Source organism: Chroicocephalus ridibundus, chromosome 1 (genome assembly GCF_963924245.1).
Source record: "Chroicocephalus ridibundus chromosome 1, bChrRid1.1, whole genome shotgun sequence".
Lineage (NCBI taxonomy): Eukaryota > Metazoa > Chordata > Aves > Charadriiformes > Laridae > Chroicocephalus > Chroicocephalus ridibundus.
The window spans coordinates 151,566,856-151,594,151 of NC_086284.1; the positions used below are offsets into that span (position 1 = coordinate 151,566,856).

Sequence of the window (27,296 nt, forward strand, 5' to 3'; positions counted from 1 at the left end):
GTTTAATCTGTTGCACACAGTTTAGCGACGTAATGAGGAGCCTATAAACCACACAAGTGCTACAGACTGACATCCACATTTCAGTCATAGTATATGGTTTTAGACACAGTAACAACCATAGCTGGATAGTACAGTACATTCTGTTCTACCAATGGCAACTCCGCAGCATCATCTACATCTGACTCTCATTCTTTCTGGTATCCAGTATTATGGCTTTTGGAACAGGATAACAACTATTATCCCACCCCTTCCCCAATTCTGTGGTCACCAGCTCACTACTCCCAGCATATTTAATTGATAAATAATGGGGAGTGGGGCTAGGGAGGAGGAAGTCTAGCAAATGGAGTTGAGTTACATAAGCAACTTTTTTCCTTTTTTTTTTCCTAAAAGTCTTAATTTATTATCTGTTCACTAAATGTACAGGCTCAACTGCCACATTCCCTTCCTCTGCCTAAACAAAGTTGCAGGCAGCTCTGTTTCTTTTGAGACTGATACCTCTCTCTTTTAAAAGGTGAACTTGTGTTTCCCCTAGTTTATGAGATGCCCAAAATACAGCTTGCAAGCAAACTGCAGAGCAGGCTGCTCTGTAAGAAAGCTCACAGCTGTTCTCTGCCTTAGAGAGACGATGCGGTCCCTGTGGCTGAGACATGGCTTCTATTCCCAGGTCTGCCACTAAGTGATTAAAGATGGAGCTTGAGGTAAAATGTGTTATGACAGCCTAAACCCGTGATGACAAAGGCACATTTACAAGAAACAGGGACGTGGTTCTGGTTTAAGAGAGGGAGAAAAAAAAAAAAGAGAAAAAAAAAAGAGGAAGGCAAAAGCAGGGAAAAAATAATAATCTGATACGGCCATAGCTGCTATCCCAGATGGTGAATCCAGTTCACAAATGCCAGAAAAGTACCTTCAGTCAAAGGGTCTGGTATTGCTCCTGCCCTATTTTCTGATTGCTTTCCCAAAAAATCAGCATCATGTTTGTTAGTTTTGGCCAGAACAAGTCTCCAGATGTCTTCCAAGTCCTTCTCTCACACAGACACTCAGCAACGCATTAACTGACCAGTCAAGATGTGACTCTAAAGCTTGCACGGGCGTTTGAAAGACTCTTCAGTCTACCCTTAAACAAAAGCTATACCAGATGAAATCCCACAAAATCCAGCAGAAAAGGGCTACAAGGAGGTGCTGTTACTCCCCTCCAGCTTCTGGAAGTGTTTATTGAATAAATAACAGAGGTGCTGCTCCACAAAATCCCTATAGGCTATGCAAATCAGCTCATGCCATCTCAGTGCCAGCCACCCAACAGCTAACAAGTCCAGTGTTATCGGGCTGTCAAGCTAATCATCCTCCCTTGCCAGGGGAAATCATCAGCACACGCACTGCAATCTCTCCATATCAACATCCAAGAGTCAACAATAAGTGAGTGGCAGAGATAAACAAAGGCACTGCATCCAATTTTCCATGCAATGAAATACACATGGAGTTTTTATTAAATGTAATCAACAAAGGTGGGCCAACCTCCAATCTAAAGATCTAAAAACTTATGGAGGAGGATTCTTGGAGCCTATTGCGAAAGCTGCTTTTCATGGCTTCTCCTTCTAAAAAGGCCCGCACCAAAATGAGGGTGCTAAAAACTGCGGGCCTGCATGATTTCTACGTCATTTCCAAATAACTGGAGCTTGGACAAGATCTAATAAATAAATAGGCAAGCAAAAAGGATTCATACATCCCGTCTGATAGATTTTTGGCTGTGCCACTGAATCCCTCTTCACTCTCTATTAGCAAAGCTAAAGGAACAGCACTACCATGTTACAAGGATGATGCAGGAATATATACATTTAGTAAATAAACAACAAGCTCTCGGATGCTCTGGTTACGGAGACGTACAAAGCAGCTTGTATTATGAGAGAGGCACTACAGTGCTAAAGGAAGGGGTAAAAATAGTTTAAATGGCATTACTATTCCCAACAAAAAGAATCACTTCAAGCTACTTTTCAAGCAGTCTCCTCTGGCCAAATTTCTTTATGTCCTTACGCTTACATCCTTACTTCATCTAATTGCTTAAGGTTTAAAGAGTCTGAATTCTAACGAGCAAGGAGATGATCCTATTTAAAAAGTCTTCATTTTAACCCCCTTCTGCAACTGTGTTTATCATGGAACTTATCCTTTACCGGAAGGACAACTTGAAGACACTACACAAGTAGGCCATGAACCTGCAACCCATTCCCTGTAAGAGCTGACAATTCAGATGACAATAGTTTACATTTACAGAAGCATCTTTCATATTAAAAGTGCTTTACAAACTATAGAGAGACATATCTCTAGCAAAATGCAGTTACTGCTTGAGTAAAAGGTGGCAGTCTACAAAATCATGCATTCCAGTGGGACAAGGAGACATTTTAGCTAAGAGCAGTCAATGTTGCTCATAAAAATGGCACATTCTTTACCTCAGAGCAGTGAAGACCTCAACATTTACCATATGCAATCCAAATAAAGACAACATTCAGAATATTTTTATTAAAAACAATTGTCTTGAATACAAATGGCCCAATTTACAATATGTTGGGTAGCTGCCGGATGTCGATAGAAAATGAACACATGCTGTAAATTCAGTGCTTGGTAATTAGGAAAATGTGCATGTTTCCCAAGTCTGCTTCTCTGTAGGTAGGACTAAAGGGCAACATTATGTCATTTCCCTTTGCGCAGGACTCCCTATTGACTTCCATAAAGAATTTGGCTTAAAAACTGATGACAGGGTACAGCCCAAGTTGAGGGAAGAACAACCAATAAATAAAGGAAGACGGGCTGGTGACGGAAAAGTCATTCCTAGTCACCAAGACATCTTACCAATATTTTCTTCCAGCAGTATAACGAGGACAGGACAGATGATCTCTGCTCTCAGTTATACCAATCCTTTAAATCCAGAGTAATTGCTAAACATGCACAACCACTGAAAACAGGATTCAGACTGAAATGAGTAAAAGCAAGCCTTAAAACACTGAATGCAACATAACGTGAAACAGCTATGAAGCTATGACACAGCCTGTTAAACGGGTCCTGAGTTTAACTGATGGCTAGCCCTTTGTCCTAGATCTATCCTGCTTCAAAAAATATTCATTAATAATTGTGTCTATTTCAGAATTCTTCTGTTATCTGTAAGCATTGACATAAGTTTAAAAGCTTTCATCAATCAAACTGCGCGTTTTGTGATCTTTGCTCCACTTCTGTGTATTTATGCATTTATCTCCTCAAAGCAAGATACTATACCCAGCAAAACCATGCAGCCAATGGGCTGCAAAGTCACATTCCCTCCAAAGCCAGCATAACCACAAGCATGCGAGACCTATAATGGTATCAAAGTCGGTACATCAGGATCTCATTGTAAGTATGATGTGAGCACGATAGGTGAAATCAGGATGGAGTCAGCGAAGCAACAGGGAAACAGATGAAGAAAGTTAGACTTTTAAGAAGTGAGTCACCAAAACAACACCTTCAAGCGCTTCTCTTTTCTCAAACGGTGTGAGAGCTGGTGATACAGTTAAAGTCTTTCACTGTCTTCATGGTTTATTAGGTACTGTATTAGTCCATCTGACAATAATCAGTAAATGAAAAATTAGATTACAGACCCATTGACTATGCCTAAACATTTCTGTTTTGCCTTGAAGATATATTTTCTTCATTCAATTTATGTATATCCTGTACATATATTCAGGCCTGACAAAACATGATGAAATTTTCATTACTTAGTAAGAGGGGTTCTCATATTAAATTAATCACCACTATATTCCTTCTCTTTAGAATATTGAAATGACTCATCCATTCCATGAAAAATGTTGGTGAGAAATAAGACAATAGCCCTGAAGGAAATTATGCAACCCTCCAGTATAAGAAGATTACATGCTAATGAGAGAAAAGACTCACTAACTTGTACAAGAGAGAAGTGGGGGAAGGGGGAATTAAACCTTTTCCTTAAACAAATTCATCTTGTGGCATTCCAGCACAGACAACCCCTCCAGCCATCATAACTCACTGGTTTGAAAAGGTCATTAGCACTCTATCCCATTTTGTTGGGAGAATGAAAAGCCAAATTCATGGGCATGACATAGAAAATTTGCCCTTGGTATTGCTCTGGGATGACCCGAACCCTGAAACCTTACTGTGGAGTTTCTTAGCAGCATTTTTTATTAAATGTCAGCCCAGCACATACACACATATTGTCTACATGGTATTCACAATTATATCCTGCAGCCACAGTGAGCACAGCAATAGCATCAATACAAAATACATAGCACTTCACACTCTGCTTTTCCCCCCCCTCTTTCTACATTTCCCTACCCAACTATTTCTTTCTCCTCCTTCTCAGAGCAGGCTGAACATGTGGCACCAGACACATGGTGCCTGTGCTCCATAAGTAAGCTGCAGTGGGAAGCACTTTGTTATCCATGTCACTGACCTTCAGAGGAATACCCCACTGTGCAGGCTGGACCATAAAAGGAATCCATGTGTAGCCAGTGTTTAGAAAAGCCATCTCCTTGTCTTTCCCAGCTATGGTGCTGCCTTATTAAGACGCTGAAGTAGTAGCCGCTGGAGAATCTCGGGAATGTTCTGAGCAACAGCACCCAAAAAAAGCTTGTCATTTTGTATAGGCTGAAGATGAACATGAAAAATCTGTGAGGACTATTCAGTTTAGCAGTTGCAGGCTAGTAAAAGAAACCTATTCTAAAGAAACTAAATCCATGCTATCCCTGTGGAAATACACATGATTTTTTCCTTTAAATCCAGTCATAAACATTTTCTGCTTTGGAAAAAGGGAGAAAACAGACTGGATGTTGAGAACATCCATCTCGAGGGACAGCGTGATGTCGCATACGAATACAACGGTATAACCATCTCATGAGTGGCCAAAAAGACAAAAAATCATCTGTGTGCAGATCATCAGAAAGGCTTTCTTCTCCAGTCTCCACTGTGCTCTGGTCCTCTCACAAGGTGATACGCACTCAGTGGCAGGAGTGGAGACAGCCTTTTGTGGTTGTCGACTTTCCAATTGCAAGTTTTTTGTGAAAATTTGATTGATAGGTTGTGCTGAAAAGTTTTTGAATTCACATGAAGGCCACAAAATATTTTCTTATTTTTTCACCAAGAGGTCCATTTCACTAAAAGCCATTTACACCACCTTCTTCCTTTTCTCTGCTCAAAAATACAGATGGAAAAAGTTTTATTCTTAATGTTAAGGAAGCACTGTGCTCTGAGGCAAACTTCCCCCTCTACCTTTCTCACCACCGTATTATAACAATGCCCTTCAGAAATACCCAGGATTTATACAGAGTATCTGATTTTCTCCTTATCACTAGAGGGCCGACAATTTTATAAATGAAACCAGCTTGCTCCTGTAAACACTGTCTACTTGCTGGAATTTTGGTCAATAAAAGCATCCTCCCCACCCCCAGCTCAAACAGACATATTTCTGAGAATTAAGCTATTACACATAGGAGCCCCTCTTGTGGTAAGAAGTTGTATGTCTTGTGAACAAGACTGTATATGTTCTTAGTCACTTCTGCAGTGCTTTCCTCACTTTAAGATTCACTCAGATTTTTCTTTCTGGTCTCTCTCTCTCTTCATCTTTGCAGGATACCCCGCTGAAACAGCTACATCTAATAGTCCAAGCTATTGCAGGCATCCAGCTGCCAGGACCAGGAATAGCTGTAGCCATTGGCTGACTCCACAGTGGCTTGTAGCGACTCCCTGGGCTCTCTGTTTCTTGACATGTGGTCAGTAGCAGCTGGTGGATGTGCGTAACATCTGATTCACCCATCTAATACCAGCCTTCCCCTGCTCTGTGCCTGACCTCATACAACATGGTAACATGAAGGGATCGGAGGTAGGTGAGTGTCTGAACTTCCCTGTCTATCATCATGTGTGCCACCCAGCTCTCCACAGAGCCATGTTAAGAGCAGAAACAAGCAGCTGTAAGAAGGGGCAGGATTTGCATGGACAGTGAAGATCAACAGAGATTCCTCATCCAGGAGTCCAACACCAATGCACCTCACCACAGTCACAACGACCTTGTCTGTACACAGAAGTTTACCTCAAACCTGGTTTGAAACCAAGTGCATTAAATCTATGCACTAAACCTCCCAGTCCAAACGTAAGTGGGCTTACCCTCGCACGCTGTTTAGCAATGAGACACCTCCCTTGCATGAGGCTCAGCCGACAAGCAGTAAATTCAGTCATGGTGATTTGGTTACTTTCCACCTTGTGCATTTAATTGACTTAAAAATTTACCATGACATACATCAGGTTTAAATCATACAAAGAGGGCTCACAAAGAAGGGGGCACTTGTTCACGTGAATCAGTTTAAATACCAGTAGACAAGATGTTGTCTCATGCTGGTAGAAGAGGGAAGTACTAGTAAGGAGAAGTAACTTAAGAAAATCTTTGAAGAAAACCCGCTTTTGAGTGCCAATTTTCAGCACCTCTCTTATGGCCTCAGCAAAAGAAGAACAAAGTCTGCCTAGAAGATAACCTCTTGCTAGAGCAGTTCTTGTTGTTGGCTTAAATAATGTCTACACTGAAAATGGGTCACAAGTTACCTCAAAGGAAAGCAAGGCTTGTTTTCAGCAAATGTCAGGGAAGAACAAAAACCTTAATAAATATTTTTTTAAAAAAAACCAAAGAGACAGTCACGACTAGCTGTTGAGTTACAGCCTTCCCTTGATTTTTTATGTCATGACAAACTTGCTGGCCTTTTTTCAACAGACTATCCAGCAAAGACTACTAATAAGCAAGTTTATTTAGTCCAACCAACAAGTTTTGACATAAAGGGGAGAAAAACAACATCTATTTACATTTTCTTAATGTCAACCAACACAAGGCTAACCTTTAACTGTCAAATACACTACCCACTGGTTTATACTTTCCAATAAACGAAAAGAAAAGCTTCCTGCTTACTTTTCCACTTCCCATCACCCTTTCTGCTCCCCAGGAAAAGAAGGGCTCAGCTGCAAGCCTGACACAACTACTGCTCCTTCTAGTCTGTAACCATATCACTTCTGTTAACCTGACCCTCTGGTCACGCTGCATGGCACCATCCATGGGGACTGGACTGTCACCAGACTTCTTTTCTAAGGAGCAGTTGCCTACTGACCTTATTTCTGGGCAGGAATATTTCTTGATCTGTGCACTAATGCCCCAGAGCACAGCCATCTGATGTCTCCATTCTATGAAAGACCTTGATCACACAAGGACAATCTGCTGGCAAGAGGGACTGACTTTGTTCAGCACAAGCTAATAAGTAGGTTATGATGAGAAAAATAAAGCTGCTTATAAACATTTATCTTCAGTAATTAAAGCTTTGTTTAAAGGCACAAAGCCAAAAATGCAGGAGCTAATTGGCCAAATGAGATGCTGCTTCAAATTGAAATCAGTTTGGAGTTTCATTTGGAAATCACATTTTCCCTCTATAGTTCTTTGAACTGAGCTGTGAAAGGGTAACTTTGCCCAGGCTGCCAGCAATTTGATAGTGTTTACACACTATGCTTATTCGTGTGTAAAACTTGTTAGCATTTGACTTCATTTAATCTATTATCCCTGCAAACAAATTGGCCTCAGCTTTTTAAAGTGAAATCTAATCTTCTGATTATCTGGTTTAATTTCAGATATTAGATCATAAAGACATTAATAAAATGCAAATTCACACTGACAAGCAGATGGTCCTAGAAATCCACTGGCTAAACTCATTTTCATGTCACTTCTTAAAGACTCTCACAGTCGTGTAATAATTGCAGTTTCTATCATGCTTAATAACTTTTACCATTCTGAGCCCAGAATGCCCTGAAGAATAGTGACACAATTAAGCAACACGTTCAACAATGTTCTTATTCATTTCCAAGTCTGGAAACTTGAGGTTTTAGGGCTGATTTTCTGTTACTCTGTTTAGAGAAAAGAGCAAATTAAACACGACCTTCTGCAGCAGCCTTCCCTTTGGTGGTAGGTAGGTTACCTGGTTATAGGCTTGGAGGGGGCGCTTTCCACCCAAGAATTTCCCAAACTCCTTGGCGCTTCCAAAGCAAACCTGCCACTCTGTTGAAAGAGGCGAAAGATGGGGCATTTTGCCAGCTGTCTGGGTGCTGGATTTGGGCTCTCCTCCTAAAAGCTTGGCTGGTATAGTAGATCTAGTACAGAGATTACAGAATGATATTAACATACATGTGGGATTAATATCTGATATAAGAAGGAACTGATTTTGTTGTCTGCTTAGGAATTGCAGTGGGGTTAGCTCAGTAAAGCTTATGTTCTGTATGTCTAGCTGTTTGGAAGAACAAAGCTTCTTCTATAAAACATTTCTCCATAAGGACTTTAAAGAAAATATAACCTGCAAAACACACAATAGCTGTAAAATTAAGTGGTAGAGTTCTACTCAATTTTGCATATGTTTGATTATTTCCTCCAGGGCATCCGAAATGCTACAATAGAAAAGATTTGTCTACTGTCCACCCTCACTTGAGAGTGACAGCAGTAGGGTGTGCTTTAATGAGCCACTGCGTCATGCTTTTCTGTTTGGGTTAAGAATGAGCTCCAAGAACCACAGAAAAAGTGGTCAATGCAATGTGAAGGGCCGAACTCATCTCAACAATCCAAATATGTGCTGTCAGTCCTAGGATTCAAGGTAGCTGTGAAGACAGGTTAACAGCTGGAGCATTTTGCCTCAATTTGTTCTCAACCATCACACACTTCTGATCTTATTTATTCATTGTCTTAATATTTAACTCCTGGGTAGAAGATGTTATCTCTCAGCTCTACCAGAAGGTGACTGTTTTATGGAAAGACAAGGAGAAATCCTCAAAGTATTTAGAACTTCAGGATATATGAAGTTCATGGAGAGATAAAACCACCGTAGCTCTTTTTTTAGTGGCAAAAGAGGCTTGGACCAGACAAAGGGCACAGCCCTCACGAGGACAGAGGCTGAACATTTTTGGAAGTACTGTTCTGAAATAAGTCATGAACATTGGGAAACTACACGTTAGGCATATGCAGCCAGCTTCTCTTATGTTTAAACATGCACTCATTGAAAACTTGTATTAAGATCATATTCTTCATTCCGTTACACAAGCCTGAATCGAAGCATGGTCTCTGAAAAATCTTAAAAAATGTAACCAGGCACTTGGGAGCAAGACATGGTCAAGTCCCAGTGTTTCAAGAAGTAGGGGATAATTAAATATGTTCATCCCTAAACTCTCAACAGTGTTTAACATTTGTCACTAATGTACACTCTATACCAGAGATAACTCCAGTGTAGGAATGCGAAGCAGTTTCAAAAGCTATCTGTGGTCATTCAATGTTGACCTAACATGAATACTCACTTATCTTCACTGTCCTGGACAGGAGAATGGAAATTGTCCACTTTCTGTGGCTGACAAGGATGACCTTTCCTTGCTCTCCAGAAGCGTAAAGACACTGTGGCAACAAGTATGTCCTGTCTTACCCATCCAGAAGATAAGAAACAGGCTCCTCACTAAGTCCTGCAAAGGCATATCCTGGCTGATCACGCTGGCTTTACCTTCTTAAGTTGGAGAATCAGCCCTTTGTATGTATATCTGAGCTACATCAGCTTCAACAGGAGCACTAGCAGAGTAAATGGCACGTTAAATGTCTTGCTGGTTCTGTACTTACCTTCACAAGTCTGGACCGAAATTCACTTGACTTCTCTTTCAGTTGTGTCAAGATAAATTGTGGGATTAAGTATGTGTCATCTTTTAACTGAAGTTGTATCAAGCAAGTTACCACTCCAGAAGACTTTCTGCCTGCTGCAGGCTGTTGCCATCCCCGACCCTCAAGCTGACTTATTTCTATGAGCATTTCCCAACCTACATTCATGAACATGAACCACACTGCCTTATAAAACTGTTTAAGTGAGAGGCTGGAGAGAGTTTGTGGTTGAACCGTTGCATGAATTTTTTTTTTTAAAAAAAGAATCCTTACCTACTATTTTTAGTCATTAATACTATCAGGAACCATAAAGCTTAATGGCAGTGTTTTTCTGTCTCCCCTACCCACTTACTCTTTTGGGGTATGTTTAGTAATATCTTATTGGTCTAGTAAGGAGATAAGCCCTTTAGTCAGGACAGATGTGTCCCCTATCAGGAGATCCTATGCAGCCCACTGAGTAATATGGTAGTTTTAGAAAATGATTTTAGTGAGTCAATGCTAGATAGCCACTTCTCTTTGCTGCATGTTCACAACAGGATGACCAATATCTCTCCTTCCCAGTCAAATGACCTCTAATCCCTGAGAGAAGAGCATTGTACAGGGCAAAGCTGTGGTTCAGATTCAAAGTTCTGAAAAAACTTCAGCTAAATGGACACCAGTCTGATGATGACCCTAAGACCTTCTTGAAGTCTGCAGTAGTGATGGTACGGCAATGAAGTAAATTGGATCAGCTTCCTAGTATAATTTTTGACAGAGCCCCAGCACCAGGGAGAGGTGAAAATACATTGCTGGGGCAATGGCAAGTCAGCCAGTCGTAAAATTGCAGTTTAAGTGCTAAATAGATTACCCTGAGAGCTATTCTTTAGAGAGTTCAAGGGGCCAATTTTTGTTCTCAATTATGCTGAAGTCAAGGAAGTGGGTCTATTGTCACTTCAAGAAGTATTTCACCTCAATTTTTCACTGCATCTGCATGCAGCTGTGACAGACCAAAGTGCATCAGCAAGATACTTACAAAGCACCACCCCTCCAGACACACAGACACACGCTCTCTACCTAGCCCCAGGCTAAATTCTTCCAGTGTCAGTTACAACATCAAAATGACAAAACCTGATGGTTTTGTTCAAGAGAACATCTTTTACTGCCCAGGAAGAGGAACAAAGCAGCAGGTGGCATTTGTTTTTTCCCTTGTTGAAAGAAGTCAATCCCCTGTGCTTCAACTACATATGGGATTTTTCCTGTCAGTTAAGCGCAACCCATTTCTGTGATGGCCCCAATACTCCAGCACGGTATGTACCCTGTGGCTGGGAAGGCAAAACGTTCATCCAGCTCCTTCAAGGCTGCCACTGAGACTGTCTCATAAATCATCTGGCTGGAATAACTCAGGTAGGGCTTAATGCAAAGCCCATTGAAATTGGTGGAAAGCTTCCCACTGACTTCAGTCAGCTCTGGACTAGGACCTCAGGGCTTTATACAGCCACCATCCCAGGCGCATCCCTCTGCCTCCGAGGAACAGGATAAAGCCTTGGCTTTGCCATAGAGCAGTTAGAGACGTAGCACATTCCATCACCCAGATGGCTGGTATGTTCTATTTTCCCTGACCTCACACCCGATCAGTACAAATCACATGCAAAATGCTAGCAGACGGGCACAGTTAAGGCTGCCATACTTGGTTCTGGGTTTCCCAGCCTATGCCTGGAAAGCCTTGTTCCCCCATGAGGTACAAGAGCTGCTGGGTCTCTGCCAGCCTGAGAGTGTGCAATAAATCTGACAGCCTGGGAGAAAGCTGGACAAAGCCCCATGTGCCTGCTGTTGGCCACATGCCCCCTAGACAGGTCTGCACTGCTACTCCAAACGTGCTGATAGGCCTCCAGAGATCCCAAACAAATATAAACAGCCAAAAAATTCTGGCTGGAAAAAATTTCTGGGTGGGTGCAGCAACCCCATATGGGGAATCCAGGAAGTGTGAGATGCCTTGTAATGGTAAGAGCTTAAAATGCAAAAAAACCATTAGCTTTCTGAGTTGCTGGCAATCTAAATCTGAATTGCCACAGCATGAACTACTAGCCAAAGCACATGCCAGGGGTGAACCACGCTGTTGGCCTTTAAAAGACAAAGCCAGCATCTCCTCAGGATCAATGCTAAACATATCAACCCAGAATGCCAGGGCGACACAGCACAACAACGCACCATTTCCAGCAGCTTTCTAATGGCAAAAAAACCAAAAACCCATAGCCTAACATCAATCCTCAAGGATCAAACTCACACTAAGCATGTACAAACATTAGGCATAAGTGGCTGGACATCGGTGGCTCCAGCATGACAGACACTTGGGAAGCTGACAGCACATGTATCCTGACCACTCCTCACACAGCCCCTGGCCCCTAGGGAAGACACCATAAGGTCAAGTCACTCCCTCTCAGGCCTGTGGTGCATAAGCCCATGCTGCTACAAGGCACCTTCACCCCTTGATCTCTTTTGGGCAATGGGTGTCAGGCTGGGAAGACACGCTTTCCGTGTGCCTTTATCCCAGGAAATGGCAAAATGCGTCACTGCAGCTGGCAGAGTTACAAATACTGCTGCTTGGTATGGCTGCTTGCACTTCTGGGTTTACTGTTCAACTCAAAGGAGCCTAAACAGTGTCTAGGAGACCTAGGAAACGTGTTACAGCCTACACATAATCATTTGCCTGGTCGTCTCCCAGTGGAAATGCTTACAACCAACCGTGGTTTCCCCATAGCAAAGCTACAGTCCCCTGATGGGAGGGTGCAGGGAAATGCTCTGGTGCCTAAATAGCAGGTACCAGTGCTCAGAGCTGATGGAGCATTTTCAGGCTCCGTGCTGCTCTTTAGGACCGCACGATCCAGTTGATAAAACACCTGCAAGCATTCAGACAGAGGGAGGTCTGGCAAGCAGATTGCTGTGGCTTAAGACATACACAAACACATTGCAGTCCTATTTTTAAAGGTGAAGATGATCCCCAAACCCCTAAAAATAGCAATTCACCAAAAAAAGAATCCAGTGTGACATGTTTGTTTGTTAATAACTGCCCAAACGCTGCTGCCTTCAGCTGGGCATGAGCGGTGCAATGCAATGGGGATGGATGCTCAGCTCCTCCCCGGCGTTGCCCCTTCTGGGGCAGGTTACAGGAGGTCCCAGCTCCCAGAGCCGCATCTGAACTTAAGAACCAGGATTTGTTATTGTTAAGGCAAACCAAAACCGAAAAGGCCAGACTAAATTATTTTTAAGATCTCAAGATTTTTAAAGCAGTCTTGTGACTTTTAAGGGTCTGACTCATGGTACTTGAATGCTTGATGCTGGCAGCAGCAGAGGGAGTACGGCAAGATTTAGCGTACAGCAATTTATTGCTAAAAGCCTTCAAATGTGTGGGAAAGGGCACGGAGCGCTTCTGCAGAAAACAGGGAGACAGGCCCAAGCCCTTCTCCTCCGACCAGGCTGCCACCCAGCCTGCCTCCTCCACAAAGGTTACCACACAAAATCCCAGTAAAGCCGCCCCAGATGTGGCAAAAAGACTTCCCAAAAGCAGGCCTGGGTGGATGGGGAGGGGGCTGTTTCCCATGTCAGCAGCCACCACTCTCTGGCCCACCCTCTTGGCTTCCCCCTCAGGCACAGGCAGGGATCACGGTCAGCCTGCAGGGCTCCCCAGGGACGGCTCCTTCGAGGGACACGGGTGAGCTGCGGACTGCGGCTTTTGCCTCCCCAGGGCTCTGTTTTCCCCACGCGTGATCGGGGACAGGAGTTGGGCCAATGCGTAAAATCACAGGCCACACGGTGACTTACAGATTCACCTGAAATCATGGATTTCGGCTTCCATGGCGATGAGGGCAGAGCACCTCATCCCCAGCCCTCCCCCCCGGGCTGTCACTGCCTCTGCAAGCCAGCCACGCCACATGGCCGATGCCCAGACCTCCCCACACTGATGCCCAGGCCTGCCCACAGCCTCCCCACGCTCACGTAAGAGCTTAGAGGCCTTCACAGGGAAGGGCGAGTGACATTTTTCCACAGTAGAAAACACCTCCCGGACTACACCCCCCAGCATCCTCCACAGGCTGCCCAGGGCCTCTATTAGCAACAAACCCTAAAGCCTCTGCCTTTTCCATAAAAAGATTTTCTTAAAGCAGAATTACACTAGAAGCATGTAAGTACTATGTGCTATACCGTTCACTGGCATGGGCCCTGCAATCCCTCTCACGCTGCCCAACAAAAATATCGCCTGAGGCCCGGGGGGGAGCCCTCTGAGACGAGAAGGTAGCTCAGTGCCACGGCACATTTGCTCCTCTGCCTTTTGGGGTAGGTCACAGACCAGGTGACGGCTGCAAAGGGAGGCTGCCGCCTCATTTCCCTTTGGCCACCACGCTTCACGTGAGTTTATTTATCTGCAGGCAACGCTGCTGCTTCTCCAGAGCTCAGGGGTTCAAGCTTGTAGCCCGACGAGAGCTCACATACCCAGTGGCAACACTTCCTTCGGAAAGAAAGGCGGCCATTGCGTCTCATCTACTTCCCCCCCAGGTGTCATCAACATCCATCAGAGAGCCCTGCTTATGCAGCAGGGCCTTCTTAAGAAAGCTCGAAGCAGGCATACAAAATATATTTGGTATTGCATCCTGCTGACTTCCGTTTAAAACTGCTGTGAAAATGTATTTTCTCCTATAGCATCCTGAATCCAAAACACTATGACTTTTATCAACACATGGGAAAGACCAGAAACGAAAATGAAGTCCGTACTCAAAATTAAATACAAAAATGAGAGCAAAAAGTGCTTAAATCTAAGTTCTTTTTTTTTAAAAAAAATGACTACAGTGTTAATAAACTAAATCAAATCTTTGTACCAAGCAGACATTACAAAAATAAATGGAGCCTGACTTTCTGCCTGCTAACTCCAGTGTAAATCATGGGAAATTTCATTAAAGCAAACAGAACTGTACAGGTGTAAAATGGGGTTAGTTAATGAAATGTCCTTCCCAGTATTTTCATGCTGCTTCTTTCATAAATTGACATCATCGTACCCATGTCAAGTTCTGTTCTCATTTGCACCAAAGTAAATCTGTAACAAACAGTAGCAAACATGGCCCTCGTTGCCCACATATAGTGGCTATAAATGAGTAAAAAGGGGCAGGCAATACAAATACAACAGCAATTGTGCAGTAATGTCAGACAATTCACAGACATGCTATACTACATATACCAAGTGCATCTCAGCATTCAGTTGATATCATAAATTTAGCTCTGTCTGAAAAGACAAACACCAATCTGTTCTGCACAACACTCACTCACATGGCATCTGAGCATGAGTTTTCCGATCAATAAATTCACATGGGCTTAGTCCACCTTCGCTATTTACATTTGTCTATATAACAAAATAACTAGAAGCCAGGGCACTTACAGCAGCCTAAGGGAATTAGACACCAGACACCCCTGAATTCCAGCCTCTCCCACAATATTAACTAAAGCTATTTTATGGCACATATCGTTAGCAAGGACTCTTTGGTCAGCTATAGCATACTTTGGAAATTAAGACAGAAATCCTCAAAGCCACTGCTAATCAAAGGTGAGCCACCGGCACCATTTTCCATACGTAATACCTCACCTCTCTGCTTCAAGGCGCATTTCCTCACGCTTTTGCCTCCTGAGTTCTCTGCGGCGTTCAAAGTCATCCATGGTGGGTGTTCAAGCGTTCAGAGCTCTGGAAAGATCCAAATCTAAAAGGGAGATGACCACTTAGATGAGACAGAAAACACAATGGATGCGTTTAACCAACTGAGTCCATTTAGTTTTGTTTTGCTTTCTTAACTTCGCTGTAACTATTTTCTTTTTCCATCAAAAAATTTAACTTCCTCAGTATTGTTGAGATAAACAAGATTAATGAAATGCCTTGTAGGATAAACATAGCCCATGCCTGCATTTAGTTTCCCAGTTAAAATTAAATCAACATGCTTTAAGTAAGGACTATATACATCTGCTCGCTGCAGACTAGCTATTTGTAACGTCACAAGTCTTTTCTACAAACAAAAGCAAAAATTCAGCAGGATTTTAACTTTAAGCTTCCATTTTTTTACTGGAAGCAGTAAAACCTCTGCACAAGAGATTTCTTATTTTCTTTAGTTGCACAGATAATTAAAAGTTTTGCAAAAGTTAGCCCTCATCTGTCCATTCCCACTCCACCTTCAAAAAAAGAGAAAAGAAACAGAAAACAAGAGAATATAAAGTGAGAAAAGAAAGAAAAATAAGAGAAAAGGAAAAGAGAAAAGAAGGGGGGGGAAGAGAAAATAAGAGAGAAGGAGAAGAGAAGAGAAAAGAAGAGAAGCAAAATAAGCCGCGGCTTTTAAATACCACCCAGAAGCTGCCAAGCTATGTATAAATCCTGCTCAAAGAACCCAAAGTAGCAATATTTTTTTTGTAGTTTAATCCACGCGTTTTCCCCGTGCCCTACCTTCTTCTTTATGATTTAGTCCATGAAATATTTTCCCCTTTACAGTTCTTCATATACAAAGCCTTTCCAGCCTTGGTTTATATCCCATCAAGCCGAGTATTACAGAATTCCCCTGCAGCCCCCAAACCAAAAATGACTACCAGAAAAGGGAAAGCTGTTCTCTTTTTGTCCCTGCTTTGTTTACAGAGCTGTCAGTGGTTAGTTAAACTCTGCCTGGAATCTGGCATTTAAGGCCTGCTCTAAGATTGCTTCCTGTGCAGGGCTGGAGGCCTCAGCTTCCTCTGCAATCCTAGCCTAGGCGCTGCACTCAGAGGACTTCCACCCCCCCACAGCCCCCCCCCAAAAACATTTTCCAGCCCGTTCGTACACGACCGGCCATTTACGCCGCAGAGAAAGCCAGCGTGCAGAGGCAGACTAAAATTTTCAAAAGGTGGCTTGTGAACTGCTTGCCGTTTAAGGGAAACAAAGCCAAGGTGCATTTGTAAATTATTTTGAAGCGCTCTGTTTGCAGATGTCGATCTGTCTTGTGGCTTTATATTCCTGCCCGCCGGTGCAGCGTCCAAGCGCCCTCCCCATAAAATCACTGGCAATCACAAAGTCTCTCATAACTTAAGGGAATCCGTGGCTTTTTCTGCCCCCTTTTTGGATTAAAACATTGCTGAGGGCAGGGGTTTTGTGAAGGTTATTTTATTAGTTTACTTTTCCCGGGGGTGTTTTTCTTTCTGATTTGTTCCTGGATTGGAGGATTTAAAATTTTGTTGTTGTTGTTGTGACTTTCTTTGCATTTGGCTGGCTGGGGTTGTTTTGTGGAGGTTCAAAGGGAATGTTAACTTCGCAAATCTGATAATGACTTTACAATTGCTGCTGCTTTTTTTTTTTTTAATGCACAATTAGATGATATATATAAAAAGCAAGTTGTAACAAGACATTTTTTCAAATCTTGTTTGTTTACTCTTACCACCCTGTACCCCTTGAAGAACACAGAACAGCAAATCTGCCCTTTTCTCCTGAGTAGTGTTTTCATCTCAGCCTATGTGTGCAGCTAAATCCTGCCTCAGTTCCTTTGCTAGAGGGCCCTTGAGTTGCAGGACTGATGTGGTTCCCCCTGGCTGAGAGATGAGGATCAAAGGAGGAACAGTAGACTACAGAGAGCAAGCCTGAAGGAGCGTGCTGGGTTTCTGTGCACAGAGGGCGGATGGCTGTGTCCACAGGAACTAAGACTGCACCAGGCAGCAGCATTTAGTCTGTGGAGTACAGTCACCATCAGGGATTTAGAACACAAATAGCTGACTGTTAGGCTGACACCTCATGTGCTAGAACTGAGAATCCCAAAGGTTTTTTTCCCCACTTGACCACCCCATAGAAGACATGCTTTGACATCTGATTTATTTGCATTTTCATCACTTCTTACCCAGCCAGGTACGTCCCTCTCTCCACTTCCTTCCCTCTCCCCCGCTCCAGATTCTGTGCACCCACATTTCCCCTATCCCCTCTCCAAATGTCCCAGCCAGTACCTCCACCTTTTCCCCTTCCTACATGGTCCTCAATATCATCTCTCATCTCCAAAAGCTCAATCTCTCTTTCTCCTGAGGAAAGCTGAAGAGGATAATAATAACAACCCAGAACTATTTCTGTTCTTCCTCCCATCTTTCCTTCCCAGGAGTGTAGAGGAGATTGCACTGCAGTCGGGAGAAGTCCCCTGATGCAGCAACCTTTCTCCATCTACAGGGTATTTTTCTGTTGTTTGATGAAGGTCAGATAGATGGACGTCTTGGGAGGATGTGTGGGGTTTATTAGAGTACAGTGTTTCCTCTCAAAGGACTGAGGTCCAGCCACTTCACAGCATTCAGATGACTTGCAAGTGAAATCCTTTTTTCAAAAACGAGGAAGGCACTTGGGAAATGGAGGTCAAGTCAAGAGTACAACCTTCAGTTAGCAAAGCCATATCAGTGCAAGAAAATGAGTCATCAGCTAGGAGGTCCACTTGAAGTCAGCTATTCAGTGCTGTTCACTATCTTCCCCAAAACAATTTGTTATCTATCAGCCTCTGAAAACTTCTAAACTGTAACTTCATCACTCTCCCTAAAAATATTTCCTGTTTCCACAAAAAGAGAGTATAAAATCAGAGTTTCTCAGAGCATCTTTGCCTCTCAGAAGATTCAAAAATTACTTTGTTAAAAGTAAATGAAGGTACCAATTATTTGAAGTGTTTTCTACAAACCATTTTTGGGAGCATGCACATTTTGATGCTTCTTTTCTAAAAATGAAAATTGTTCATGAGTGAAAACATCCAGGGCCAAAATATAACACTCCACCCAGCTTCACTCCAGGGCCTACCTTCAGAGCCAAATGTGAAAGTATCTCTCTGTATGACCTTCCCAGGTGTGCAAAGAAATTACTTTTTTTACGCTTTGACTCCATCTTTTTTTTTCCTGTTACACATTTTTAATAATTTGGTGTCAGACCAAAAAAGTTTCATATTTCTGAAAAGAGGAAAACCATCCCTAAGAAAACTGTTTCAAATCAAAAGCAATGTTTCATTCAACCAAAAAAAAAAGAAAAAAGAAAAAAAGAAAAAGTTATATAAAAATTTTGGTTTTCAAAGTATGATGGAAAATGTTTTGATATCTCAATTTTTTTCTCTGAATTATTTCCAGGTATGTTTTTCACCTAATTCAATGAGAAGTCGTCAATAAATTTTAAAGAAGCAGAAATATATATATATATATATATATATGTTTAGAAGTAGATGTCTGAAACTATCTGACCAGTTCCATTCTCCTGACATCCACACGCATATGCAAATTACTGGGATATGGGCTACTCTCACACTGTGAAAGGGTGCACCACAAAAATCATCATTTTGTTGCTTCTATCTCAAAACCAGACCCTTAGCATCTTTTCAAACTTTACACAACTGAAATAACACTGAAAGAATCTGAAGTGAACTCTTGGGAGTTTTCCACCACCAGACTTAGAAGAAGGATCTGTGGAAGAACAGTACAAAGATCTTTGACCTTGCTTAAAAAAAAAAAAAAAAAAAAAAAAAGAAAGAAAGAAAGAAAAGTACCTCTCAGAAACTACTCTAGATAATTCTTGCTCAGGACTCAGATTTTCCACAGCCTCACCTAAAAGGGTCTTCTCAGGGTCCCTATCTCTTTTGATTCTGAGACTGAACCTTTAGATCATGGGATGTCTGATGAATGCTGTGGTGTTCCTGAAGGCATGGTAAGAAAAACTAAGAGAAGACAGATAAGCAAAATAACTTACCTACAACATTTATGAGCATTGCCACATTACTCGAATCAGAACCATAGCGAAGTATGTGCCCTGCAAATATTATCTCCCCGCAAAAACACTCTTCATTTCAAAAGCACTACCAGTCTCTCTCTCTCCTTTTCATCTCTGCACTTCACATAACGCCTTTGATCTTCAGTCGACTATGGCTTATTGCTAAAATTTGTTGAGTTTTTCATTGTCTTGCTAAAAAGTGCTTCCTTCAAGAACAGCCACATTTAATCCCTCCTGGTACGAAACACACACATGCAAATCCCGCTCCCCTTTATGTGTCGCCCTATGAGAGAGTTTAAAATTCCAACAAGGTGCAAAATCAGAGAAAGGCACAGTAACTGGAAATATGACAAAATATTTTAAATATTTTAATATCAATTAACAGGAATATGCTCTTTGAAAGCAAACAATAAATTGTCTAGGTTGAAATACACACACAACTACATATCTGTATAATTCCAGAGTGGGGAAGAAAATAACCTCCTGCTCTGGCTCAAATTTAATACTGTCCTCACCCTGCTCCGAGCACTGATTTCGGAAAAAACTCAGCTCACAGCGGGGCTTAAAAACAGGTGAGCTAGACTGGTAACAAGCAAGTGAAAACGCAAACTGCTACTCAGGTCTCTAACAAATAGAAACGTCTTTCTTTCAAGACCTGCAAGTCACCTTTCCATTACACTGAGTGAGCTCCCAGACTGTGATGTTTATGCTGAGCCTCTACACAAGCTTCAACCTAGTTGAGCCAAGAAACGTCAAGCCAGAGCATATTCCCTAATATAGCATGGCTGTGTGTCGCACAGGGCTCTACACTGGCCAGAGCTGGTGACAGCATTGTGCAAGCACATGCCATCTTGCTTCCCCTCCCAGTACACTGAAACAATTGCAGATTTCCTCTTGGTGACCTTCAGGCCCAAAGGGCCTGAAAGTCACGCCTGTTTCCTTAACATGGGATCACTGACTGCTTTGGTGATGTGGATGCCCAGGGCAAGCCTCACCCAGACAACTACCAGTCAGATTGCAAGCTGTGATGACTGCCCATGCAAGAGAGCACGGATCAGAGCTCTTATCAGACCCCCTTCTCAGCAGTTTGGCCTATTCTTCATTAAAGGATGAGGTCAAACATAGTTTCATTCACCTGAAAAGGAGCAAGGGGATTTGGGCTCCTGTGGCACCTGGCAAAAATTTTGGGACCCACATGAAGCACAGAAAAAGGCTAGAGTAGTAAAAAAGGACAATATCAGGTTTCTCCATGAAAGAAACCATGACCAGTTCCTAGCATCTTTCTCCCTCCTTTCCTCCCTTCCTCATCCTGAGCAGCGGGAGGTAGGATTTCCAGGAAAACTCAAGTAACACAGTGCAGAACAAGGAGGTCAATGAGATACCATGGCCCAGTGCCTAGCATTCAGGATGAATGCAGCAACTGGGGATATTCCTGCTTGGTTCTATCTTTAAATTACTTTGTAGCCTTAGGGACTGAGCCTTAGTCAATTCTGTATCTCTTAGTCCTTATGTTATCTCCACCAATTGCAAATTCTTCTCACTGTGCGTTTGTAGAAGGCTAAAGCACAACCAGGCCTCGGGTTCTGTCCTGGCCACTAGATGTAACATCAATACTAAAAAAACCCCGTATCCTACAAACAGAAATGTCCGTCGCAGAGAAGGGCTGAACAAAGGTGACAGAGAAATCCTTTCTGTCAGGAAGATGACAGAGGGGTAGCAAAGGGAAGACTTCCAAGTCCACCTACACAAAGGTTTTCTACACGCATACAGCTGGACCTCTGACCTGTCCTCAACTGCAGGATCAAGTGGTAACACAAGACCTAAGTTATTCTGTCATTTCCCTCTATTTTTATTTTTTTAATACCACCACAAAAAAAAGATCAAATCTCTCATTAAAGCTTGACATGAATTGAGACTGTAAGCAGTTTTGTGAGTTGTACCCCATTAATCCAAATGTCCCGTTTTCCCAGCTGTCTCCACTTCACTTGTCCCAAAGCCCTGGTGCGGAGGTGTGGACCTTTTAAATGGCAGTAAAGGAAACGGTCAGTGAGGAGGATGAAGAATGTTTTGCTTCAGCTGGCTACATGCTATGACATCCACTGTATCCCTAGGACGACCATTGCTCATTCTTTATATCTCTTCCACCTCAGAAGTGAAAACAGGACCTCTTCATTGCCCCTTTTGCAGCTGAGAGCAACTCAGCAAGCAACACTCATTGTCTAAGTGTGACTTGTTTAATCTGGCATCCATGAAAAGCAGGCATGACAAGCATTCTACTGCAATATCTGAGAGAATTACAGTTCCTTAATCTATCTTCAGTCAAAACAAATAAATCTGTTTTCTATGAAAATTTGTCAGAAAAACGTTTGGAAATTATTTTCCGTGTTCCTCTTTTAATTCTGCATTAGAAGCATTCAGTGCCACTCAGATCTTTTAGAAAGAGGTGCAGCTTCATTGAAGTCAAAAGGTGGAGTTCAACAGATTGGTTTGTCCTTTTTAACACCTCATGCGTGCTCTTTCTTTAATCTGAGATGTGGAATATGTATTACCAATAGTAAAGCATATGTTTAAAGAGTCTCTTCTTTCCTCCATAAATTTGTTTGTAATGTTCGTTTCATGTAAAACCACATCTGCAATTGTTGCTGTAAACTTGGACAAGTATTCATGCAGATAATGCACTCTTTTACATATACATATATACACACACACATGCACATCTACACACTCATATCAAGCAGCTTTACTCCTTCCCAAACAGAATAGCTCATTTGGGACTTAAAGCAAAATAAATCTATTATGTCATGTGAACACACAGTTTTATTCCAATCTAGCCTGTGCCTTGTTTCATCTGACCATGCTTCTTAGGACTTCCAAGGACAATTTATCAATGGCAAACTAACCAAGTGCAGTTATACTTAGCATCAGAAAAATCACACTTCGGGAGCTATGTAGTGATTACATAGAATACAGATTCCCAGGTGCTGCTCTGCAAACTACTGATGGACCACAGGACCACATCATGGTCCAGGCCCTTGATTCAAATAGGTGATGAACAGGTTTCACTCACCCTGGCTACAGCATAGGTTCCCACAGTGAGTGCCACACATGTCCTTGCAGGTGCCAGGCCCTGTATCAGCTCCTGCTTCCGCAGGGTGAACAACATGAAAGTGTTGACACGGAGTTTTTTTTATAGGACACTGTCCCTGCCACAGAGTTCACTCCTTGGGTCTGCAACTAAAAGATCCATGGCTTTAAATACCTGCTCAGGCCCATGTCTCGTATCCACGATCTGATTTAGCACTGGGGAAGGAGCATTACAGAGCTGCACCATCCCAGATGTGTTAGCAAACATCCAGTGTGCTGCTGCTAACCCTGCAATACACTTCTAAGTGTGCAGCAGCAGGACCCATCATCTCAGAGCCAATCGGTTGCAATGGAAAGTCCCCATTTGTCTTTATTCCCTCGGACAGGCTGAGTGTGGGTATGCCATTTCCACTCCTCCCACTTCCTTCCTCATCTTTCTCCTAGTGCACATTGACATAAGGGCCAGGCAGAGCTTTCTCTTGACATTTGGATTTGCATATACGGGTCCCACCCCTGATCTCGATGACATTTGTCTATCATTTCCCATTAGCAGACAAAGGAAGAAACAAGACATAGCTGGAAGCTGCTGGCACAGCCACTGGTTCTCATGTTAGAAGGATTGACCCTTGACTCTCCCCTTCAAGTGTCCTCTGAAGTATTTCAAATATGTTGTCCCCAAAGATCAGAAGATACTAAAATATTATTCATATACAGACTAGAGTTGAAATCCTGGTCCTCTTGGAATCCCTGGCAGACTTCCCAGAGACTTCAATCAGGACTGGATTCCACCCTCGCAGGCCAAATTCATCTAATATACACTACGAAAGATCAGTGAACTTACCCTGCATGTTGGAAACTGGTGTGATCTCAGATTATGGCAATATAAGCTACTTCATCCTCTCATACCTTTGTGCACACACACATAAAAGCATGTTTTCTTTTACACCTGCAATGCTTACTTGTGGGAAACAAATTATTTTTACTCGTATCATTAGCACTGAGGAAATACTTAGCCTTTGCTGCAGATACAAAGGGCAGCTGAAAATTGCATTGCCCTTTACTACTGTTTAAATAGAAGTGAAGATATCCCAGGTAATGACAATGAGCCCCTCCATCTCAAAAAACAAAGCACACTGAAACTGAAGGGATTTTATAGTCCACAAAACGGTTTGTAGAATTGTTTAGTCCCAAAATGAGCTCTTTCCTTCACTATTTCTCTGCATTCAAACACTGGGTAGCAGGCTCATGGGATATAATTCACTAGTTACCCTTGTCTTTTATCTGCTTCTACCAGTGAAGATCTTCAGCTTCATCCTGTCAGTCTAATCACAAGAATGCCCATATCATGCATTTAGTCCTCCTACACTCTTTGTCCCAAATCTGTGGCCTGACTGTTGAAACTTGTGGCAATGCCCCAGCTGTTGGCCAGCTTCATCTCTCACTGAAATCTCTAAGAGCAGAAAAACAGTGCCCACACCAACACCCTTCAGTCAGGAGCTATTTGTTTCTTAGTAACAGGAAAGAGCAGAACATCATCACTAATAAACAGGTTAAGTCCAGCTCACATGACCAAGGCGTGTTAAAGAAGAGAATGCATTTCCTCTTGCCCTACTAAATGGCAATGCCAATTCTCACATCAATTTCTATTAGAGAAAAATCAGAGCATGGGGAAGAATATCACACAAGCAGAAGAAGCTGCCACAACTATGGAAAAGCCAGTCTTCAATTTCTGACCTAAACAAATAAAGCTGCCACATGATGTCCATTCAATTTGTGCCTTTAAAGGCATGGAGAAAAGGAAAAATTACTTATTCTTGTCAATGCTCTCACCCGACTTCACATCCTCTGGAGAGGGAGCTCACGCTAGCTCAGCTGGTAGACATCACGGATGCACCGCATGTCCTAGTCCCACTGCCTGCCTCCTCTCTGAAGGAAGTGACGTAGATGCAAGTGTGCCTGGTGGAGCTTGCATCAGGACAGACATGTAGTGACACAAGTGTCAGCTGGGACAAGCAACCACCTGGGAGAGGGGCCAAGCTAGGTGCAATGGAGGTGCAGCTGGCGACAGAAATGCCCACAGCAGCTGATGGCCATGCACCGAGTGCTAATCACCATGATGCTCTTAGTCCCTTGTCAACGTGCAAAGCCACAATGAGCCCACATGGCAAGGTACCACCACAGCAGTGTGAGGAAGGACAAGCCACAGGAGCAGAAAGCATGCTGAGGGCTCTTGCCTAGGGGAGTTAGTCACCCAATGATGCAGGCAAGAGTGACACGACAAAGGGTGGCCTGGTGTCCATCATGACAAGCAGAGGGTCACACTGGGAGCAACAGTCACAGCTCTGGCAATAGGCAGAGGGTCTGGGCTAGGAGCAGGGCAGGCGTCAGCCAGGGAAGATGTTGCTCCGTCCAAGTGCAGGAGCATTTCTTCTGCACCGGAACTGGCAAGGAAGCCAGCAGCAGCAGTGCAGCTCTCCATACTTGCCTCTCTGCTAAAGAGACAGGTTTTCCCCCTCCAGGCAAGGAGCTGATCAGGGCCAGCAACAAGTAAGGATGGGAAGTATCTGCCTCTCTGCCTCACTGACTTCTGCTACTCTGCTCCCGGCCCTCTCATTTGGTGCTCCCCTCTTGTCCTACCCTTGCACCACGCCTGTCGACCTTCATGCTCACAATGTTTCAACAACATGTTGTCTGAACTTATTTGCATCCAAGTAAGTTTTATGAATGCTTTTATCACTTTATTCACACTCTTTTCTCTGCATCTCTCAGGTTCTGAATTAAAAAGCTAAGGTAATGCTGTTAAAAATAATAAAATGTTCAAGCAAGTCTAAGGTAAGGTTCCAACAGCAACATTCACTCAGCCAGACTTGGAACTCCACATGTTTTCTGGAACGTATTTCAAAATACAAAATCATGATATATTAAGCTACATAGTCAGTCATAAAAAAGTAATAGAAAATAATATGAAGATACAATGCAGCCAGCTTACCGTGGCTGCATTTTTTTATTTTCAACCCTTTTTCTTTTCCTGTTAAAACACGCAGCCCTAGCATCCAGCTCTGCCTAGTGCTGAGCATCATAAACTCTAATGAGAATTGAGGGGTCTCACTTGCTCTATTGAACCAGCAATAAGCAACAATACCAAGTTTTAGTCCCCATCCCCGCATTTTTAAAGGAAAAAGAAATACTAAAAAAACACACCCCTAAAAATTCATTGGTTTGCTGTTCTTACTAGTTGCACCCTAAGATACACTAAGTATTTTGAATCCAACCAGTTCCTCAAAAGAAGTGAATGATAAATGTTCAAGGTCTTTCCTGTTGTCTTAAACTTTAATTAATTCGTCTTCCCTCCCAGTACCTATACAATTAGTTTGCACAGACATAATGCATGACACCGTGATAGATACATTGCAGCTGAAAGTCCAATTACTCAATGGCAGAACATCATGGAAATCTGTGGAATTCCACCAGGAATGGATCCAGCTCCAGAAATTTCTACTGGGCTTTTCCAGCTCACACTTTTAAAGTCATCTTTACAAATGAAACCCAGACTTTTTCCTGCCAAGTAGCTATATCAATTTATCTCTAATGAGCAGCAATTCTGTGTCATTTTGGTTGAAAATTGAAGCATGAGGTCAGTGCCTGCTTTAAAGAGGTAAAGCAGGGCAGCAAAAACGGAGCCTTTTGACAGGATATCTCAAGCAGCATACCGCAAAATAGGTGCCCTTCAAACCATTTGCCATATTTGAAGTTTACATCGTACACCTCACTTTATGCTAAGTTTAGCCAAAAGCAAGGAAACATTAACACAACAATATCACCAAGCCAGAAAACCCAACAGCAGTGAGGTTTTCTTACAAAAAAAAAAAAAAAAAAAAAATCAATAGGCAAGATGACAGACTTTCACGCTGTGCATGAGCCAGCATAAAACCTGACACAGTAAGATCACGATATTGCCAGCTCCCTTCATGAAACTCACATAGAGAAGCTGTTGAATAATCTTGACAGTAATCTGATTGATATCTAGACATTCAGGCACAAACATTTGATGCCAGCAAATACCGTGACAGCAACGCACTGGTACATCAGTAATGTTGCGTGTGACTGTGCACTGCTTCACCCTGCAGGGGAACAGCATCGCCAAAACTTTCAACAGAACCTGGCTCAAAGTCAATTAAACAAGGCAGGTGAGGCCTGACAGTATCCCGTGCACTTAATACTGAGAGCACGCAGACATACAGACTTAATTTGTATTAACGTGACAAAGGAAAGTTAGCCTTGAGCACTGTATCAAGCCAATAAATTTTACAGTTGTTTAATTTTTTTAGGAACTGTGCCTTAGACAATGCCTGTGTGGTCCAGAAAAGAAAATGTTTCATTTTCCTTCAAAAAATAAATGGAAAAAAAACCCCAATACTGTACTGTGCATTATCTGCTACCTTTCCCCAGAGATCCAAAACCCCTATGGGGTCTCCCCGCCAGCCTCCCTTGTTGCCTTGTTAGGTCCACCCAGCTCAGAATGAGACGCAGAGCACACATGGCTGGTCACAGGCTATGTTCTGGGCACTGAACGCACATGAAGCACATTTTTCACAGCCAACCCAAAGCGCGGGGCTGTATGTCTAAAAAGTGTTGGCCAAAACCAGAAATACAGAGGTGGAAGGGGGAGGGAAGGGAGGAAAACTTCCAATTTGTTTGTAAATGCTCTACAAATAGGAAAGCAGCCTATGATTACTAAGCAAATTGTTTTTCATAACTCAGTCGCATCACCTT

The 27,296-nt window shown here is 42.7% G+C and overlaps 1 protein-coding gene across 7 annotated transcripts in view; it reads right to left on the reverse strand.

The window, feature by feature from the left end:
• CALD1 (caldesmon 1) overlaps nucleotides 1–27,296 on the reverse strand; it is a 197,231-nt gene that overhangs the window by 78,901 nt on the left and 91,034 nt on the right. For 6 of the 7 annotated variants that reach the window (XR_010074028.1, XM_063358913.1, XM_063358887.1 and 3 more), the window contains one exon: nucleotides 15,306–15,417. Coding sequence is in view for 6 of the 7 variants with exons in the window: in XM_063358913.1 (XP_063214983.1) it covers nucleotides 15,306–15,376 (71 nt within the window). In the remaining variant the exon portion in view is untranslated. Of the gene's footprint in view, nucleotides 1–15,305; nucleotides 15,418–16,148; nucleotides 16,331–27,296 lie in introns of those variants that run through there. The other variant, XM_063358895.1, reaches the window with a different exon arrangement.